This window comes from Dendrobates tinctorius, unplaced genomic scaffold (assembly GCF_039654945.1).
Source record: "Dendrobates tinctorius isolate UK_male_01 unplaced genomic scaffold, ASM3965494v1 ptg000236l, whole genome shotgun sequence".
Lineage (NCBI taxonomy): Eukaryota > Metazoa > Chordata > Amphibia > Anura > Dendrobatidae > Dendrobates > Dendrobates tinctorius.
In genome coordinates, this window is record NW_027361903.1 from 3,082,334 (window position 1) to 3,102,850 (window position 20,517).

At 48.5% G+C, this 20,517-nt stretch overlaps 1 protein-coding gene across 2 annotated transcripts in view; it reads right to left on the reverse strand.

Moving 5' to 3' along the window:
- ATRNL1 (attractin like 1) overlaps window positions 1-20,517 on the reverse strand; it is a 775,749-nt gene that overhangs the window by 491,908 nt on the left and 263,324 nt on the right. For both annotated transcript variants that reach the window (XM_073556584.1, XM_073556585.1), the window contains one exon: window positions 302-490. In XM_073556584.1, coding sequence (XP_073412685.1) covers window positions 302-490 — 189 coding nt within the window. The remainder of the gene's footprint in view (window positions 1-301; window positions 491-20,517) is intronic.

Genomic DNA, 20,517 nt, shown 5'->3' on the forward strand with positions numbered 1-20,517 from the left:
CCCATCTGTCTCCAATCACTTCTGTCCTGAGTGCGCCAGGACTGGCAGCAGATCCGACCAGGAGCGGGAATGGCGGTGCGGCGCTCAGGACTAACAGCCCACAGTCATGAGCACAGCTCCACAGCTTCATTTATACCTGGGGGTCCTGAGTTACTCCACATGCTGTGCTCTTGTCACAACCAGAGCTGCTGTACAAAGCCACAGAGCAGCACTGCTACTACAAGGATGCAATAGGACGAACAAGAAGCTAATGTGCCTGTCCCCCATGCTTTACACAGCACTGTAGGCAGAGGATACTCACGGGAGCAGGTGTTGGTCTGCCACTCCAGACACTGTCCGTACGGGAAGGAGATGATGTAGGCGTTGGAGTCCACACAGCGCTTGGTGTTGCTGCACCACATGCACTCCATGCCGTTACTGGTGCAGTTGGAGCAGGAGGAGCGCAGGGAGCAGGGAACCTTACACGGCCGGGCGTTCTGGTTGGGGCTGACTGTGGAGATAAAAGGAAAGGGGGTCACACTCTGCAGACCCTCCGCACACAGCAGTATATAGGGGGTCACACGCTGCAGACCCTCAGCACACAGCAGTATATAGGGGGTCACACTCTGCAGACCGCTCCGCACACAGCAGTATATATGGGTTCACACGCTGCAGACCGCTCCACACACAGCAGTATATAGGGGGTCACATGCTGCAGACCTCTCCGCACACAGCAGTACATAGGGGGTCACACTCTGCAGACCCTCCGCACACAGCAGTATATAGGGGGTCACACGCTGCAGACCGCTCCGCACACAGCAGTATACAGTCATATGTAAAAGTTTGGGCACCCCTATTAATGTTAACCTTTTTTCTTTATAACAATTTTGGTTTTTGCAACAGCTATTTCAGTTTCATATATCTAATAACTGATGGACTCAGTTATATTTCTGGATTCAAATGAGGTTTATTGTACTAACAGAAAATGTGCAATCTGCATTTAAACAAAATTTGACCGGTGCAAAAGTATGGGCACCCTTATCATTTTCTTGATTTGAACACTCCTTACTACTTTTTACTGACTTCCTGAAGCACTAAATTGGTTTTGTAACCTCATTGAGCTTTGAACTTCATAGCCAGGTGTATCAAATCATGAGAAAAGGTATTTCAAGTGGCCACTGGCAAGTAGTTCTCCTATTTGATTCTCCTATGAAGAGTGGCATCATGGGCTCCTCAAAACAACTCTCAAATGATCTGAAAACAACATAGCTTTTCAGGGGAAGGATACAAAAAGTTGTCTCAGTGATTTAACCTGTCAGTTTCCACTGTGAGGAACATAGTAAGGAAATGGAAGAACACAGGTACAGTTCTTGTTAAGCCCAGAAGTGGCAGGCCAAGAAAAATATCAGAAAGGCAGAGAAGAAGAATGGTGGGAACAGTCAAGGACAATCCACAGACCACCTCCAAAGACCTGCAGCATCATCTTGCTGCAGATGGTGTCACTGTGCATCGGTCAACAATACAGCGCACTTTGCACAAGGAGAAGCTGTATGGGAGAGTGATGCGAAAGAAGCCGTTTCTGCAAGCACGCCACAAACAGAGTCGCCTGAGGTATGCAAAAGCACATTTGGACAAGCCAGTTACATTTTGGAAGAAGGTCCTGTGGACTGATGAAACAAAGATTGAGTTGTTTGGTCATACAAAAAGGCGTTATGCATGCACTGTATTGTTGACCGATGCACAGTGACACCATCTGCAGCAAGATGATGCTGCAGGTCTTTGGAGGTGGTCTGTGGATTGTCCTTGACTGTTCTCACCATTCTTCTTCTCTGCCTTTCTGATATTTTTCTTGGCCTGCCACTTCTGGGCTTAACAAGAACTGTACCTGTGTTCTTCCATTTCCTTACTATGTTCCTCACAGTGGAAACTGACAGATTAAATCTCTGAGACAACGTTTTGTATCCTTCCCCTGAAAAGCTATGTTGAATAATCTTTGTTTTCAGATCATTTGAGAGTTGTTTTGAGGAGCCCATGATGCCACTCTTCATAGGAGAATCAAATAGGAGAACTACTTGCAAGTGGCCACTTGAAATACCTTTTCTCATGATTTGATACACCTGGCTATGAAGTTCAAAGCTCAATGAGGTTACAAAACCAATTTAGTGCTTCAGGAAGTCAGTAAAAAATAGTTGGGAGTGTTCAAATCAAGAAAATGATAAGGGTGCCCATACTTTTGCACTGGTCAAATTTAGTTTAAATGCAGATTGCACATTTTCTGTTAGTACAATAAACCTCATTTGAATCCAGAAATATAACCGAGTCCATCAGTTATTAGATATATGAAACTGAAATAGCTGTTGCAAAAACCAAAATTGTTATAAAGAAAAAAGGTTAACATTAATAGGGGTGCCCAAACTTTTACATATGACTGTATATGGGTTCACACGCTGCAGACCGCTCCACACACAGCAGTATATAGGGGGTCACATGCTGCAGACCGCTCCGCACACAGCAGTACATAGGGGGTCACACGCTGCAGACCGCTCCGCACACAGCAGTATATAGGGGGTCACACGCTGCAGACCGCTCCGCACACAGCAGTATATAGGGGGTCACACTCTGCAGACCGCTCCACACACAGCAGTATATAGGGGGTCACACGCTGCAGACCGCTCCGCACACAGCAGTATATATGGGTTCACACGCTGCAGACCGCTCCACACACAGCAGTATATAGGGGGTCACATGCTGCAGACCGCTCCGCACACAGCAGTATATAGGGGGTCACACTCTGCAGACCACTCCACACACAGCAGTATATAGGGGGTCACACGCTGCAGACCGCTCCGCACACAGCAGTATATATGGGTTCACACGCTGCAGACCCTCCGCACACAGCAGTATATAGGCGGTCACACGCTGCAGACCTCTCCGCACACAGCAGTATATAGGGGGTCACACTCTGCAGACCCTCCGCACACAGCAGTATATAGGGGGTCACACTCTGCAGACCCTCCGCACACAGCAGTATATAGGGGGTCACACTCTGCAGACCCTCCGCACACAGCAGTATATAGGGGGTCACACGCTGCAGACCGCTCCGCACACAGCAGTATATATGGGTTCACACGCTGCAGACCGCTCCACACACAGCAGTATATAGGGGGTCACATGCTGCAGACCTCTCCGCACACAGCAGTATATAGGGGGTCACACTCTGCAGACCCTCCGCACACAGCAGTATATAGGGGGTCACACTCTGCAGACCCTCCGCACACAGCAGTATATAGGGGGTCACACTCTGCAGACCCTCCGCACACAGCAGTATATAGGGGGTCACACGCTGCAGACCGCTCCGCACACAGCAGTATATATGGGTTCACACGCTGCAGACCGCTCCACACACAGCAGTATATAGGGGGTCACATGCTGCAGACCTCTCCGCACACAGCAGTACATAGGGGGTCACACGCTGCAGACCGCTCCGCACACAGCAGTATATAGGGGGTCACACGCTGCAGACCGCTCCGCACACAGCAGTATATAGGGGGTCACACGCTGCAGACCGCTCCGCACACAGCAGTATATATGGGGTCACACGCTGCAGACCGCTCCGCACACAGCAGTATATAGGGGGTCACACTCTGCAGACCCTCCGCACACAGCAGTATATAGGGGGTCACACGCTGCAGACCCTCAGCACACAGCAGTATATAGGGGGTCACACTCTGCAGACCCTCCGCACACAGCAGTATATAGGGGGTCACACGCTGCAGACCGCTCCGCACACAGCAGTATATATGGGTTCACACGCTGCAGACCGCTCCACACACAGCAGTATATAGGGGGTCACATGCTGCAGACCTCTCCGCACACAGCAGTACATAGGGGGTCACACTCTGCAGACCCTCCGCACACAGCAGTATATAGGGGGTCACACGCTGCAGACCGCTCCGCACACAGCAGTATATATGGGTTCACACGCTGCAGACCGCTCCACACACAGCAGTATATAGGGGGTCACACGCTGCAGACCTCTCTGCACACAGCAGTACATAGGGGGTCACACGCTGCAGACCGCTCCGCACACAGCAGTACATAGGGGGTCACACGCTGCAGACCGCTCCGCACACAGCAGTATATAGGGGGTCACACGCTGCAGACCGCTCCGCACACAGCAGTATATAGGGGGTCACACTCTGCAGACCGCTCCACACACAGCAGTATATAGGGGGTCACACGCTGCAGACCGCTCCGCACACAGCAGTATATATGGGTTCACACGCTGCAGACCGCTCCACACACAGCAGTATATAGGGGGTCACACTCTGCAGACCGCTCCACACACAGCAGTATATAGGGGGTCACACGCTGCAGACCGCTCCGCACACAGCAGTATATATGGGTTCACACGCTGCAGACCGCTCCACACACAGCAGTATATAGGGGGTCACACGCTGCAGACCGCTCCGCACACAGCAGTATATAGGGGGTCACACTCTGCAGACCGCTCCACACACCGCAGTATATAGGGGGTCACACGCTGCAGACCGCTCCGCACACAGCAGTATATATGGGTTCACACGCTGCAGACCCTCCGCACACAGCAGTATATAGGGGGTCACACGCTGCAGACCTCTCCGCACACAGCAGTATATAGGGGGTCACACTCTGCAGACCCTCCGCACACAGCAGTATATAGGGGGTCACACTCTGCAGACCCTCCGCACACAGCAGTATATAGGGGGTCACACTCTGCAGACCCTCCGCACACAGCAGTATATAGGGGGTCACACGCTGCAGACCGCTCCGCACACAGCAGTATATATGGGTTCACACGCTGCAGACCGCTCCACACACAGCAGTATATAGGGGGTCACATGCTGCAGACCTCTCCGCACACAGCAATATATAGGGGGTCACACTCTGCAGACCCTCCGCACACAGCAGTATATAGGGGGTCACACTCTGCAGACCCTCCGCACACAGCAGTATATAGGGGGTCACACTCTGCAGACCCTCCGCACACATCAGTATATAGGGGGTCACACGCTGCAGACTGCTCCGCACACAGCAGTATATATGGGTTCACACGCTGCAGACCGCTACACACACAGCAGTATATAGGGGGTCACATGCTGCAGACCTCTCCGCACACAGCAGTACATAAGGGGTCACACGCTGCAGACCGCTCCGCACACAGCAGTATATAGGGGGTCACACGCTGCAGACCGCTCCGCACACAGCAGTATATAGGGGGGTCACACACTGCAGACCGCTCCGCACACAGCAGTATATATGGGGTCACACGCTGCAGACCGCTCCGCACACAGCAGTATATAGGGGGTCACACTCTGCAGACCCTCCGCACACAGCAGTATATAGGGGGTCACACGCTGCAGACCGCTCCGCACACAGCAGTATATATGGGTTCACACGCTGCAGACCGCTCCACACACAGCAGTATATAGGGGGTCACATGCTGCAGACCTCTCCGCACACAGCAGTACATAGGGGGTCACACTCTGCAGACCCTCCGCACACAGCAGTATATAGGGGGTCACACGCTGCAGACCGCTCCGCACACAGCAGTATATATGGGTTCACACGCTGCAGACCGCTCCACACACAGCAGTATATAGGGGGTCACATGCTGCAGACCTCTCCGCACACAGCAGTACATAGGGGGTCACACGCTGCAGACCGCTCCGCACACAGCAGTATATAGGGGGTCACACGCTGCAGACCGCTCCGCACACAGCAGTATATAGGGGGTCACACGCTGCAGACCGCTCCGCACACAGCAGTATATAGGGGGTCACATGCTGCAGACCTCTCCGCACACAGCAGTACATAGGGGGTCACACGCTGCAGACCGCTCCGCACACAGCAGTATATAGGGGGTCACACGCTGCAGACCGCTCCGCACACAGCAGTATATAGGGGGTCACACGCTGCAGACCGCTCCACACACAGCAGTATATAGGGGGTCACACTCTGCAGACCGCTCCACACACAGCAGTATATAGGGGGTCACACGCTGCAGACCTCTCCGCACACAGCAGTACATAGGGGGTCACACGCTGCAGACCGCTCCGCACACAGCAGTATATAGGGGGTCACACGCTGCAGACCGCTCCGCACACAGCAGTATATATGGGTTCACACGCTGCAGACCGCTCCACACACAGCAGTATATAGGGGGTCACATGCTGCAGACCTCTCCGCACACAGCAGTACATAGGGGGTCACACGCTGCAGACCGCTCCGCACACAGCAGTATATAGGGGGTCACACGCTGCAGGCCGCTCCGCACACAGCAGTATATAGGGGGTCACACGCTGCAGACCGCTCCGCACACAGCAGTATATAGGGGGTCACACGCTGCAGACCGCTCCGCACACAGCAGTATATAGGGGGTCACACTCTGCAGACCCTCCGCACACAGCAGTATATAGGCGGGTCACACGCTGCAGACCGCTCCACACACAGCAGTATATAGGGGGTCACACGCTGCAGACCCCTCCGCACACAGCAGTATATAGGGGGTCACACGCTGCAGACCTCTCCGCACACAGCAGAACATAGGGGGTCACACGCTGCAGACCTCTCCGCACACAGCAGTATATAGGGGGGTCACACGCTGCAGACCCCTCCGCACACAGCAGTATAGAGGGGATCACACTCTGCAGACCCCTCCGCACACAGCAGTATATAGGGGATCACACTCTGCAGACCCCTCCGCACACAGCAGTATATAGGGGGTCACACGCTGCAGACCGCTTAGCACACAGCAGTATATAGGGGGGTCACACGCTGCAGACCCCTCCGCACACAGCAGTATAGAGGGGATCACACTCTGCAGACCCCTCCGCACACAGCAGTATATAGGGGATCACACTCTGCAGACCCCTCCGCACACAGCAGTATATAGGGGATCACACTCTGCAGACCCCTCCGCACACAGCAGTATATAGGGGGTCACACGCTGCAGACCGCTCCGCACACAGCAGTATATAGGGGATCACACTCTGCAGACCCCTCTGCACACAGCAGTATATAGGAGATCACACGCAATAAGTATTGAACATGCCATCAATTTTCTAAGTAAATCTGTTTGTAAAGCTGCTGACATCATCTGATCCACACAATAGAAATCACTAGAGATGTCCATAAGTTATGTGCAATAATGAGAAATGACACCGGGAAAAGTACTGAACACATGAAGAAACAGAGAAGCAAAAAGCCCTGGAAAGTCCTGACACCGGCCGAGATTTATCAGTAATTAGGAAGCAATCCTGCTACTAAGTGACCAATAATATCAGCTGGGTCACCTGATGTCTATAAGAAGGGTCTCATTACCAAGGGGCCACACAGGAGACATCTTATGATGGGTAACACCAGTGAGCTGTCTCAAGACCTTCACAACCTTATTGTTGTAAAACATCCTGATGGCATTGGTTACAGAAGAATTTCTAAACTAGACAAGGTCCCAGTGAGCGCTGATGAGGTCTTAATCTGGAAGTGGAAGGAACATCATTTCACCAAAAACCAGCCATGACCAGGTGCTTCCCCAAAGATGTCACCATAAACCGGCCACGACCAGGTGCTCCCTACAAGATTTCACCATAAACCGGCCACGACCAGGTGCTCCCTACAAGATTTCACCGTAAACCGGCCACGACCAGGTGCTCCCTGCAAGATTTCACCACATACTGGCCATGACCAGGTGCTGAAATGTAAAGTGCTGCGGAATATGTCGGCGCTATAGAAATAAAATGTATTATTATTATTCCCCCAAGATGTCACCATAAACCAGCCACGACCAGGTGCTCCCCACAAGATATCACCAAAAACAGGCCATGATCAGATGCTCTCCACAAGATTTCACCATAAAACGGCCACGACCAAGTGCTCACCGCAAGATTACACCATAAACCTGCCGCAAAAGATTTGGCTAGGTGAGAGGCTAAGACTGGGATCTAAGGGGTAAGGTATTCTCCTTGTGGAGAGTGATGTACCTGGGTCTGGCACTCTAGTATGAGGAGACTTAAATGCCATGCATGCTCCTCTGGGAAATTAAATATGCAAAATATGTCTTCAAAGAGGAGGACTTGAACTCTAGTGCCCCCTATTGGAAGTAGCAATCCTACAAGTTATTACTGACTCTTTAACGAGCCTTGAACTATGATAGTTTGCACTGATGAAGGGCAGTACCCCGAAACACCGTGTCTACAAATTGAGATTCTGATTTGGCTTTTATTGTAAGTCATATTTAAAGGCCCCGTAAAGGGTCAATATTGACTTGTAGGATTGCTACTTCCAATAGGTGGCGCTCAATCAGTGTTCAACTCATCTTCCTCTCTGAAGAGATAATTTGCATATTTAATTTCCCAGAGGAGTATGCATGGCGTATATAAGTCTCCTCATACTGGAGTGCCCGATCTGCTATGTCCCTCTCCAAAAGGAGAAACTTTGCTCCTTAGATCCCTGACACAGGAGTGAAAAGAATTATCAGAATTGTCCAAGAGCCAAGGACACCTGTGGAGGCCACAGAAAGACCTGGAATCAGAGGCTATGAGAAAGTAATGCACTCAACCTCCATGGCCTATACTGTATATACGGTGTACATACCGTACATACAGCGGGGAAAATAAGTATTTAGTCAGCCCCCAATTGTGCAAGTTCTCCCCCTTATAAAGATGAGAGAGGCCTGTAATTGACATCATAGGTAGATCACAACTACCAGAGACACAATGAGAAAACAAATCCAGAAAATCACCTTGTCTGATTTGGGAAGATTTATTTAGCAAATTATGGTGGAAAATAAGTATTTGGTCATTAACAAAAGTTCATCTCAATATTTTGTGATATATCCTTTCTTGGTAATCACAGAGGTCAAACGTTTTCCGTAAGTCTTCACAAGGTTGCCTCACACTGTTGGTGGTATGTTGGCCTGTTCCTCCATGCAGATCTCCTCTAGAGCAGTGATGCTTTGGGCCTGTCGCTGGACAACATGGACTTTCACATTCCTCCAAAGGTTTTCTATGAGGCTGAGATCTGGAGTGTCATGCTCGCCATGTCTGTTTTGCCTCATGACCCCTGGAGCGGTATGCACGCGCATCTCATGTCTGCTATCCTGCATGTTCCCTAGAGCAGTGTGCACACTCACCTCATGACTGTTGAGCTGCGGGATGCCTGCGTTTCTGCTCTGCCTTCTGTGATCGTCTTGTCATGTCTAGAACCCCTGGTCATGTGTTCTTCCTATGTTCCAGCAGAGGCTGGTTCTGCATTCATCTCTGCATGTCTGGAACTCTGATCATGTGACCTGCCTAGGTTTCAGCACTGGTTCTGCAGTCATCCCTGCATGTCTGGAATCCTGATCATGTGACTGCTTCCTGTGATCCTGGAGGAACTGAACTGGAAGTTCTTCCCTGGTCCGGACCCGGAAGTGGAGGTGCTATGCCCTTTATCAGACCGCCCCTTCCTATGCTCAGGGCCTGAGTATTGTGTTGCTTCCCTGCATGGCTGCTTGGTCTGCTGGGTTGCTCCCTCTATTCTGTGCCCTTGCACTTTGCTCTGTCGTGCGTCTCTGCACACGCTCCGTGCTCGTATTCCGTCTCTTGTCTCGTGTTGTCCTTCGTGCTTTGTTTGTCCTCGCTATGCTTCCTTGTTATGCTATGTTCTGTACCCTGTCCCTGACGTGTCTCTCTACACGTGCAGGCCTCCACTCTGTACCCTGTCCCTGACGTGTCTCTCTACACATGCAGGCCTCTGCTATGTACCCTGTCCCTGACGTGTCTCTCTACACGTGCAGGCCTCCATTCTGTACCCTGTCCCTGGCGTGCCTCTCTACACGTGCAGGCCTCTGCTCTGTACTCTGCCTAGTCCCAAGGCTCTCCCTTGGCCCGGCTCTGGGCTTCGGCCTACGCTCCGCTGCTAGACTCTGTCCCTGTCCCTGGTGTGTCTCTCCACACGCGCAGGCCTCGTCTTGTACTTTTCCCCTGGCATGCCCTCTGCATGCGCAGGACTCTGCCTCTTACCCTATGCCTTGTCTGTGATGTTTCGTGAGCCCTTGCACTTTTCGTACTAGGCTTTGCCGTGCTGTTTCACACGCGTCTCTGTTATGAATGAGTCACCGGAGGAGGAAAAAACAAAAACACAAGCTAAGTCCAGAAAACCGGAGAGGTTGGTAGCTAGCGGATTGCAGACCCCTGATCCTATTCATCACAACTAACAGTAGCCGTGGGGGGTTCCTACGGTGCCCTAGACCCCTCGATCACAGCCAGAGAACTAAATAGGCCTAAAGAAAGAAAGGGGAAATCTAAACTGCCCCAGAGCAGACCCCAAAGCAATAGACAGCCCCAACATGTATTGTCGGTGAAAAACAGATGAAAACACAGACAGAAAGACAGGCTGAGCAAATGATGGGGCCCAACTAACTAGATAGGAAAGAACAGAAAAGATGCTGGCTGCAATCACGCCAAAAACCCTGCCAAAAATAATGTCCAACACGTCTGATAGAAAAGGCCCTGAAGTCACTAGACTTCAAAATCACTATATCAGCACTCAGGTATATTCTGAAGACAGAGCAAAGAGATCAACTGATCGGAGACAAAAATGGAGTTCGGCCCGTCCCAACCAGGGCAGGCTGAACACAAACACTAAGTAAACAGACAAAATCTCATGGAAAAATAGCAGAGCAAAAACTTAGCTTTTAGTAGACAGGAACTAAACTGGATGCCAGAGCTCAGAGCAGAAAGGATCACCAGCAACCTTGCAGGGCGTCGGCTGCCTTATATCCACTCAGAAATTCCGGATGTCCAATCACACTCCACCTGTTCAGATGACAGGTTCTTCCCATCCAGATCAATTTCACTACTTCCTTTCACCAGCAGAGGGAGTTCATCAGACATCAGAGGTGAAGGAGAAAATGAACTCATAACACGTCTCTGTCCTGTACCTTTGCCTAGCCCTGCCTTGTGGCTCCGTGCCCTCATGCACGCACCTGGTCGCCCTGTGCCTGCCCGTTGTGCCTCAGCCATGCCGCCTCTAGTCGTGCTCGCCTGTGTTCCTCAGCCGTGCTCGCCATCCAGTGCTATAGTGGTTACCAGCTGTGTGAGCCGCAGCTGTTGTGAGTTCATTTTTCCCTTCACCATTGAGGTCTGATGAACTCCCTCCTCTGGTGAAGGAAGGTAGTGAGACTGATTACCAAACAACTGGGCAGCTAGATGATAACTGGGTGGCTGGAATTGAGGACTGGATATAAGGCTGCCGACGCCCTTCTTCCTGGCTGGTGATTTTCCTGCTGGATTCTTGGAGACCAGTCTGATTCCTGCGTCTCAAAGCTAAGTTTTTCTGCTCTGCTTTGTACTCTTCAGTTGTGTTTTTGTTTTGCCTTGTTTTTTGGGAGTTCTGCCATCCCCGGCCGGGGATGAGCTGAATTCCATTTTTGTCTCTGATCTGTTGATCTTTTGCTCTGTCTTCAGAATATACCTGAGTGCTGATATAGTCTTTTGAAGCCTAGCGACTTCAGGGCCTGTTTTTCCTATCAGTCGGTTGGCTCATTTTGATAGGGTTTTTGCGGATGGCAGACAGCGGCTTTCCTATCCTGTCCTATGTAGTTAGCTTGGGCCCCATCATTTGCTCAACCTATCTTTCTATCTGTGTTAGTGTTTTCATCTTGCTTCACCGTCATTATATGTTGGGGGCTGCCTATTGCTTTGGGGTCTGCTCTGGGGCAGTTTAGTTTTTCCCCCTTTCTGTCTTTAGGCTATGTAGCTCTCCGGCTGTGATCGAGGGGTCTAGGGCACCGTAGGAACCCCCCACGGCTACTGCTAGTTGTTGTGGATAGGTTCAGGGGTCTGCAATCCGATAGCTGCCAACCTGTCTGGTTTTTCTGGACTAAGCTGGTATTTTGTTTTTTCCTCCTTCGGTGACTCATCATAACACGCATGTTATGAATGAGTCACCGTAGGAGGCAAAGTCCAGAAAACCAGAGAAGTTGGCAGCTATCGGATTGCAGACCCCTGAACCTATCAACACAACTAGCAGTAGCCGTGGGGGGTTCCTACGATGCCCTAGACCCCTCGATCACAGCCGGAGAATTAAATAGGCCTAAAGAAAGAAAGGGGAAATCTAAACTGCCCCAGAGCAGACCCCAAAGCAATAGGCAGCCCCCAACATATAATGACGGTGAAGCAAGAGGAAAACACTAACACAGACAGAAAGATAGACTGAGCAAAGACGGGGCCCGAGCTAACTAGATAGAAAAGGACAGGAAGGCTGCTGTCTGCAATCCGTGAAAAACCCTATGAAAATAAGAGCCAACAGACTGACAGTGAAAAAGGCCCTGAAGACGATAGGCTTCAAAAAGCTATGTCAGTACTCAGGAATATTCTGAAGACAGAGCTACAGGCAAAAGGAGATTCAGCTCACCCCAGAAGGGAATGGCAGAATACAGAAAAGCAAGGAGAACAAAAAACAAAACAAGAATGCTAACAGGCAAAACAGAAAACTTAACTTTAGAGGAGCAGGAATCAGACTGGTGTCCTAGAAGTCCACAGAGAAATCACCCGCAGGGCAGAAGGGTGTCGGCAGCCTTATATCCAGTCCGTGACTCCACTCAGCCAGTCATCCTCATTAGACTCAGGTGCCTGATAATCAGGCTCATTACCTTCCTTTACCAGAATAGGGAGTTCACCAGACCTCAGTGACGAAGGGGAAAATGAACTCACAACAACGCAGCTGTGCCGCCTCTAAGTCGTGCCTGCCTGCTTATGCCACCTTGGGTACTGCCTGCCGGTGCCCCAGCCGTGGTTTCCGTGCTCTGTTGTGAGTTCATTCTCTGGTTCACCAGTTGTGAGTTCTCCTTCCAGACTCCCTCTGGTGGTAACGGGAGGTAGTGAGGCTGATTTGATCGGTGGAGATCTGCCACCTGAGAATGAGGATGACGATTGGATCTCAGGAGTCTCAGATTGGATTTAAGACAGCCGACGCCCTATTCAGTTGCTGGTGATTCCTTCTGCTTGTCAGGTCTTGGTTCTCAGCTCTGTTCCAGTCAGCTCAAGCTAAGTTTCTCTGTTAATGTTCACACTTGATTTTGTTGTTCTTTTCTGTTTTTTTGTGTGGCTGAATTTCCACTCTTATTTATCTGTGTTTGCCAATTTGCTTTTTTGTCCCTTATTAGATTGGCCTCTTTTTGCTGTCTCAGAATATTTCAGAGTGCTGATATAGTGGGAGAAGTCTAGTGACTTCAGGGTTAATTTTATCAGAAGTGTTGGACATTATTTTGTAGGGTTTTGTGCAGATTGAAGACAGTGTCTGTCCTTTCCTCTCCTTTCTAGTTAGTTTGGGCCCTATCGTTTGCTCATCCTATTTTTCTACCTGTGTTTGTGTTTTCATCTTGTTTCACCGTCAACACGTGTGGGGGCTGTCTATTCCTTTGGGGTCTGCTCTGGGGCAGCTAGTTTTCCCTTTTCTTGCTTGAGGCTTATTTAGTCCTCCGGCCGTGACGAGGCGTCTAGGTTCATCGTAGGCACGCTCCACGGCTGCTGCTAGTTGTGTGGAAGGATTAGGGATCTGCAATATGCATAGTTACCAACCTCTCTGGTTTTTCTGGGCTTAGCATGTTTAGGTTTTTTCCTCCTCGGTGACCCATTCATAACAGAATCACCAGCCATACCGCAGATTCTAGGGTACTCAAGAGCAGGTAAGGGTTGTTAAAAAAAAAAAAAGAGAGAAAAAAAGTGTCAGAGTTTTCTTTATATATATAAAGAAATGGAGATTAAGCAATTGTCTGATCGTGTGGAGCAGCTGGCTAGGGAATTACCACCTACCTCATTCAGTCACATGCTGCTGAACCTAAGTTCCCTACTCCTGATGTGTTTTCTGGGGATCGGTCTAAATTTCTGAATTTGAAGAATAATTGTAAATTATTTCTGGCCTTGAAGCCTAACTCATCGGGGAGCTCTGTGCAGCAGGTTAAAATTGTCATCTCCTTGCTGCGCAGCGATCCCCAGGATTGGGCTTTTTCTCTGACACCTGAAAATCCTATTCTGACTAAAGTGGATGCATTTTTTTCAAGCCTTGGGGTTGTTGTATGATGAACCTAATGCTGTTGATCAAGCTGAGAGAACCCTGTTGGCATTAAACCAGGGTCAGGATTCTGCAGAGTTATACTGTCAAAAATTCCGAAAGGGGGGCGGTCCTTACTACATGGAATGATAGTGCATTGGCAGCTCTCTTTCGGAAGGGTTTATCAGAGACCGTAAAAGATGTTATGGTGGGATTTCCTGTTCCCTCTGGTCTGGATGATTCCATGTCATTAGCCATTCAAGTTGATCGGCGTTTACGTGAACGTAAAACTACACGGGAGGCGCTGCCACCTTTTGAACAAGCGTCTGAACCTATCCAATGTGATTGGGTTTTGTCTCGGGCGCATCCGTCGGGAGTTTAGAAGGCGTAATAAGCTGTGTTTTTTCTGTGGAGACGCCTCTCATACTATTTCTGTCTGCCCTAAACGAGAGAAACGTTTTGCACACACATTTGCTGTGGGAAGTGTACAACCTAAGTTCCTTTTGGCAATTACTCTGATCTGCTCCTTATCCACATTTTTCACTAAGGCTTTTGTGGATTCAGGAGCAGCGTTGAATCTGATGGATTTGGACTTTGCTAAACGTTGTGGTTTTTCCATAACGCCTCTGCGGACGCCTATTCCTTTGAGGGATATTGATGCTACTCCTTTGGCAGAGAATAAACCTCAGTTTTGGACCCAGGTGACAATGCGAGTTGCCCCAGACCACCAAGAAAATTGTAAATTTTTGGTGCTGCATAATTTGCATGATACTATTGTTCTGGGTTTTCCTTGGTTGCAAACTCATAATCCAGTTTTGGATTAGAAATCTGGGTCTGTGGTGAGTTGGGGTTGTCAGTGTGTTCATAGGGACGCTCCTGTTTTCTCCACCTCTCCTCAGTCTCATGATATTCCTGATTATCTAGCCGATTTTTCTGATGTATTTAGTGAGAGCAAGTCTGCGTCTTTGCCTCCTCATTGGAGTTATGACTGTGCAATTGAGTTGATGCCTGGGTGTAAATTTCCCAAGGGTCGGCTTTTCAACTTATCAGTACCCGAACATGATGCTATGCGATCCTATATTAAGGAGTCATTGGAGAAGGGTCATATTAGACCATCCTCATCACCTTTAGGTGCTGGGTTTTTTTTGTGGCCAAGAAAGATGGTTCATTAAGACCGTGTATTGATTATCGTTCCCTTAACAAGATGACGGTTAAATATCAGTACCCGTTACCTCTGATGTCTGATTTATTCTCCAGAGTTAAGAGTGCCTGCTGGTTTACTAAGCTTGACCTCAGGGGGGCGTATAATCTTATTCGCATCAAGCACGGGGATGAATGGAAGACGGCGTTTAATACTCCGGAGGGACATTTTGAGTACCTGGGTGATGCCTTTTGGGCTCACTAATGCCCCTTCTGTCTTCCAGTCCTTTATGAATGATATTTTCCGTGACTTTGTGGATACGTTTTTGATCATCTATCTGGATGATATTTTGATCTTTTCTAGTGATTGGGATTCTCATGTAGAACACGTCCGGACTGTGTTCCGGATTTTGAGGGAGAATTCCCTGTTTGTTAAGGGATCGAAATGCCTCTTTGGTGTACAGAGGATTTCATTTTTGGGATTTATCTTATCTCCATCGACTATTGAAATGGACCCGGCCAAGGTACAGGCCATTTATGATTGGGTTCAGCCTACTTCTTTGAAGGCCCTCCAGAAGTTTTTGGATTTTGCTAATTTTTATCGTAAATTTCTAGGTAATTTTTCTGGTATTGTCAAACCACTGACTGATCTGACCAAGAAGGGAGCTGATGTGCTGAATTGGTCTCCTGAGGCTGTCTCAGCATTTCAGGAGTTTAAGCAGAGATTTACTTCAGCTCCAGTTTTACGGCAACCTGATGTCTCACTTCCATTTCAGGTGGAGGTAGATGCTTCTGAGATTCGTGCAGGAGCCGTTTTGTCCCAAAAAGACCCTGTGACATTTTAAGATGAATCCCTGTGCCTTCTTTTATTGAAAGTTCTCCCCATCTGAATGCAACTATGACGTGGGGAATTGGGAATTGTTGGCCATGAAGTGGGCATTTGAGGAGTGGAGATATTCGTTGGAGGGAGCTAGACATCAAGTTGTGGTCCTCACCGATCACAAGAATTTGATTTATCTGGAGTCGGCCAAACGCTTGAATCCTAGACAGGCTAGATGGGCCTTGTTTTTCACGCGTTTTAATTTTGTGGTCTCTTTTCTTCCGGGCACTAACAATGTTAAGGCAGACGCCCTTTCTAGGAGTTTCTTTGCCGATTCTCTTAGTGTGACCGAGCCTACTACTATCCTAGGTGAGGGGGTAGTTCTTTCTGCCATTTCGCCCGATTTGAGACGCGCCCTGGAGGAATTTCAGGAGGATAAACCTGAGCGTTGCCCTATGGGAAGATTGTATGTTCCTGACCAGTGGAGGAAGAGAGTGATGTCTGAAGTCCATTGCTCCGCATTGGCTGGTCATCCAGGTATTTTTGGTACCAGAGATTTGGTGAGTCGGTCCTTTTGGTGGCCTGCCTTATCTCGTGACGTCAGGAATTTTGTACAGTCCTGTGGGACTTGTTCTCGGTCTAAACCCTGTTCTCGTTCTAGTGGGTTGCTGATGCCCTTGCCGGTGCCCAAGAGGCCATGGACCCATATCTCAATGGATTTTATTTCTGATCTTCCTGTCTCTCAGAGAATGACTGCTATCTGGGTGATTTGTGATAGATTTTCAAAGATGGTCCATCTAGTACCACTCCCAAAGTTGCCATCTTCCGCTGAGTTGGTGCCCTTGTTTTTACAACAGGTGGTTCGGTTACATGGGATTCCAGAGAACATTGTGTCCGACAGAGGAGTCCAGTTTGTTTCCAGATTCTGGAGAGCCTTTTGTTCCAATCTGGGAATTCAGTTATCCTTCTCCTCCGCGTTTCTTCCCCAGACCAATGGACAGACTGAGAGAACAAACCAGACCTTGGAGTCTTATTTGAGATGCTTCACAGTAGGTATGGTGTTCTTTGGATGCAACTCAGCATTCTGTCTCCTCCAGACACGACGAGTTTCATTTCTACCAAAAGTTCTACTATGGCTTCATCAGACCATATGACATTCTCCCAATAATCTTCTTAATAATCTCTAGCAAAATTCAGATGGGCTTGGACATGTACTCGATTAAGCAGGGGGACACGTCTAGCACTGCAGGATCTGAGTCCCTGGCGGCGTAGTGTGTTACTGATGGTAGCCTTTGTTACGGTGGTTCCAGCTCTATGCAGGTCATTCACTAGGTCCCCCCATGTGGTTCTGGGATTTTTGCTCACCATTCTTGTGATAATTTTGACCCCATGGGGTGAGATCTTGTGTGGAGCCCCAGATGGAGGGAGATTATCAGTGGTCTTCTATGTCTTCCATTTTCTTATTATAGCTCCCACAGTTGATTTCATCACACCAAGCTGCTTGCCTACTGCAGATTCAGTCTTCCCAGCCTGGTGCAGGGCTACAATTTTGTTTCTGGTGTCCTTTGACAGCTCTTTGGTCTTCACCATAGTGGAGTTTGGAGTGTGACGGTTTGAGGTTGCGGACAGGTGTCTTTTATACTGATAACAAGTTCACACAGGAGCCATTACTACAGGTAATGAGTGGAGGACAGAGGAGCCTCTTACAGAAGAAGTTACAGGTCTGTGAGAGCCAGAAATCGTCCATGTTTTTAGGTGACCAAATACTTATTTTCCACCATAATTTGCAAAATAAATCTTCCCAAATCAGACAAGGTGATTTTCTGGATTTGTTTTCTCATTGTGACTCTCACAGTTGTGATCTACCTATTATGTCAATTACAGGCAGCTCTCATCTTTATAAGGGGGAGAACTTGCACAATTGGTGGCTGACTAAATACTTTTTTTCCCGTGTGTGTATGTGTGTATGTATATATATATATATATATATATATACACTCACTGGCCACTTTATTAGGTACACCATGCTAGTAAGGGTTTGAACCCCCTTTTGCCTTCAGAACTGCCTCAATTCTTTGTGGCAGAGATTCAACAAGGTGCTGGAAGCATTCCTCAGAGATTTTGGACCATATTGACATGATGGCATCACACAGTTGGCGCAGATTTGTCGGCTGCACATCCCTGATGCGAATCTCCCGTTCCACCACATCCCAAAGATGCTCTATTGGATTGAGATCTGGTGACTGAGGAGGCCATTTGAGTACAGTAAACTCATTGTCATGTTCAAGAAACCAATCTGAGATGATTCGAGCTTTATGACATGGCGCATTATCCTGCTGAAAGTAGCCATCAGATGTTGGGTACATTGTGGTCATAAAGGGATGGACATGGTCAGCAACAATACTCAGGTAGGCTGTGGCATTGCAACGATGCTCAATTGGTACCAAGGGGCCCAAAGAGTGCCCAGAAAAAATTCCCCACACCATGACACCACCACCACCAGCCTGAACCGTTGATACAAGGCAGGATGGATCCATGCTTTCATGTTGTTTACGCCAAATTCTGACCCTACCATCCGAATGTCGCAGCAGAAATCGAGACTCATCAGACCAGGCAACGTTTTTCCAATCTTCTACTGTCCAATTTCGATGAGCTTGTGCAAATTGTAGCCTCAGTTTCCTGTTCTTAGCTGAGAGGAGTGGTACCCAGTGTGGTCTTCTGCTGCTGTAGCCCATCTGCCTCAAAGTTCGACGCACTGTGCGTTCAGAGATGCTCTTCTGCCTACCTTGGTTGTAACGGGTGGCAATTTGAGTCACTGTTGCCTTTCTATCAGCTCGAACCAGTCTGCCCATTCTCCTCTGACCTCTGGCATCAACATGGCATTTCCGGCCACAGAACTGCCGCTCACTGGATTTTTTTTCTTTTTCGGACCATTCTCTGTAAACCCTAGAGATGGTTGTGCGTGAAAATCCCAGTAGATCAGCAGTTTCTGAAATTCTCAGACCAGCCCTTCTGGCACCAACAATCATGCCACGTTCAAAGGCACTCAAATCACCTTTCTTCCCCATACTGATGCTCGGTTTGAACTGCAGGAGATTGTCTTGACCATGTCTACATGCCTAAATGCACTGAGTTGCCGCCATGTGATTGGCTGATTAGAAATTAAGTCTTAACACACAGTTGGACAGGTGTACCTAATAAAGTGGCCAGTGAGTGTATATATATATATATATATATATATATATATATATATATACACGGCTCCAGCCGTACTCTGGCGCTTATAAATATATGGTAGGAGCAGCTGGTGTCCGCCACCATAAGGACCCCCTAATCACAATTACAGGGGAGCGGCTGCAGATAACTCACTTAGGTCTCTATGTCAGATACATTATTCTATGGCAGGCCTGCGGGGGAGGGGCGGCCGTCAGACGCTCTCCTGTCATTAGCTAATGGGTGTGATCCTCAGGATTCCTGGTGCAGCCGCTGAATAATATTATTTCCATCCTCCGCATCAAACGTAGTTAAACTGCGCAATAATCGCAGATGAAAATACAAATGTGGAGGAAAAAAAACCCTAAAACTGTTATAAATTCTGATAATTTGGCATGTCTGCGACCAATAATGTGTCGGATTATAGGAAAATCTACACAGCTGGGGGCATCCACAATGTGTATATATAGATAAGTGTGTAAAAGAAAAGCATCCATAGGACAAGTGTATGTATATGCTGCATAGATACACATTCAGAAAAAAATAAGCATTTGATACACTGACAATTTTGCAAGTTTTCCCATCTACAAAGAATGGAGAGGTCTGTAATTTTTCTCATAGGTACAGTTCACCTGTGAGAGACAGAATCACATGCCAACCTCTCCACCATGGCCAAGACCAAAGAGCTGTCTAAGGACACAGGTACAAAATTGTAGACCTGCACAAGGCTGAGATGGGCTACAGGACAATAGGCAAGAAGCTCGGTGAGAATTTAATTGGTGAATCATAGAATGGTAGAGTTGGAAGGGACCTCCTGGGCCATCTGGTCCAACCCCCTGCTCAAAGCAGGATTCGCTAAATCATCCCAGTCAGATGTCTGTCCAGCCTCTGTTTGAAGACTTCCATTGAAGGAGAACTCACCACTTCTCGTGGCAGCCTGTTCCACTCATTGATCACTCTAACTGTCAAAAAGTTTTTTCTAATATCTAATCTGTGTCTCCTCCCATTCAGTTTCATCCCATTGTTTCTAGTCTTTCCTTGTGCAAATGAGAATAAAGTTGATCCTTCTACAATGTGACAGCCCTTGAGATATTTGCAGACAGCTATTAAGTCTCCTCTCAGTCTTTTGCAAACTAAACATTCCCAAATCCTGCAACCTTTCCTCGTAAGACAGGGTTTGCAGACCGGTCACCATTCTGGTCGCTCTTTTCTGAACTTGCTCCAGTTTGTTGATGTCTTTTTTAAAATGTGGTGCCCAAAACTGGACACAATATTCCAGATGAGGTCTG